The sequence below is a fragment of the Crocuta crocuta genome, unplaced genomic scaffold, assembly GCF_008692635.1.
Source record: "Crocuta crocuta isolate KB4526 unplaced genomic scaffold, BGI_CrCroc_1.0 scaffold346, whole genome shotgun sequence".
NCBI lineage: Eukaryota > Metazoa > Chordata > Mammalia > Carnivora > Hyaenidae > Crocuta > Crocuta crocuta.
The window spans coordinates 217547-218656 of record NW_027527957.1 but is presented as its reverse complement, the minus strand read 5'-3'; the positions used below and the strand labels follow the sequence as shown (position 1 = coordinate 218656).

At 64.3% G+C, this 1110-nt stretch overlaps 1 protein-coding gene across 1 annotated transcript in view; it reads left to right on the top strand.

Annotated features, from left to right (window-relative positions):
- Positions 1–217: 217 nt before the first annotated feature.
- The window catches only part of TLL1 (tolloid like 1), a 210187-nt gene continuing 209294 nt past the window's right edge, over positions 218–1110 (top strand). Inside the window, exon 1 of the mRNA XM_077752745.1 lies at positions 218–386. Coding sequence (XP_077608871.1) covers positions 218–386 — 169 coding nt within the window. The remainder of the gene's footprint in view (positions 387–1110) is intronic.

The following is a 1110-nucleotide window of genomic DNA, read 5'->3' as shown; positions in this document are numbered from 1 at the left end:
CCAACTTCTCCCTGCAGCTGGGGGTAACAGGCAGTTCTCGCCCTGCCTGCTGTCCCGACGGCATCCGCATGTCCTCGGACACCTGAACGCCCCAGGGTCGCCGCGGAGCCTCCCGGCAGGGAGAGGAGCACCGGGTCCCCTCGCGCCGCACCTCGGCGCGGACCGCGGACGCCTCACCTCCCGGTCCCGTCCCTTCCTTTTCCTCCAGGGGAGGAGGATGGGGTTGGAAACGCTTCCCCCGAGGATGCTCGTGTGGCTGGCGGCCTCGGGGATTGTTTTGTACGGGGAGCTGTGGGTCTGCGCGGGCCTCGACTACGATTACACGTTGGATGGGAACGAAGAAGATAAAGCGGACACGATCGACTACAAGGACCCCTGTAAAGCCGGTAAGTGCCTCTCCAGGTCGGGACGGTGGCGTGCGGGGCCCGTCGCGCTGGACTCCCGAGGGGCGGCGGGGGAGCTCAGCTGNTGAGCTCACCTGTTTCCTCCCCGCTCTCGCCAGCCCCTCCGCCGTCCCTCCCTCTCCTGCCCCTCTTTCCTGCCCCTCCCCACCCCCAAGGGGCAGCCGCCGTGGGCCGAGTTGACTGGAGTTCTGTGCCAGTGGGATCGAACGCCCAGCTCCCAGTTTGGGAAAAACGTCCAGAGTTCGGGTTCCCTTCCNCCGTAAACACAGCTGGCTTTGCCGCGGGGTTTAAATCCCAAGACTCGGCGGGCTATAGGCATCTGGGGGGGGGGCCTGCACCTCCTCTTTGTTCCGGGGTGCGGTTCCCCGGGGCTCGCCCGAGACCCAGTTGGTTAGTTTCCCCAAGATGGGTGGGAATGGAATTGCTACCCCGGGACACCTTTGCGACCTCTTTTGCCAGGGGTTTCGAGTGTGGGATCCCGGCGAGAAGGGGATCGTGACGACCTTGGAAGCTCTCTCTAGACGGAATTCACATGCATTTGCTCATTTAAAGTAAACCTTAAAAAAAATGTCCAAGTGGTTACCCCATTCACACTTGCGCCTTCCTTCCAGTGCACACCCCCCGGGTACCGCGGTTTGACCGGCACTGCCTGCAGCTCAGCTTGCCCTCGCGGGTCCCCAGGCGCCCCGGGCCCCTCCCCGGTCCC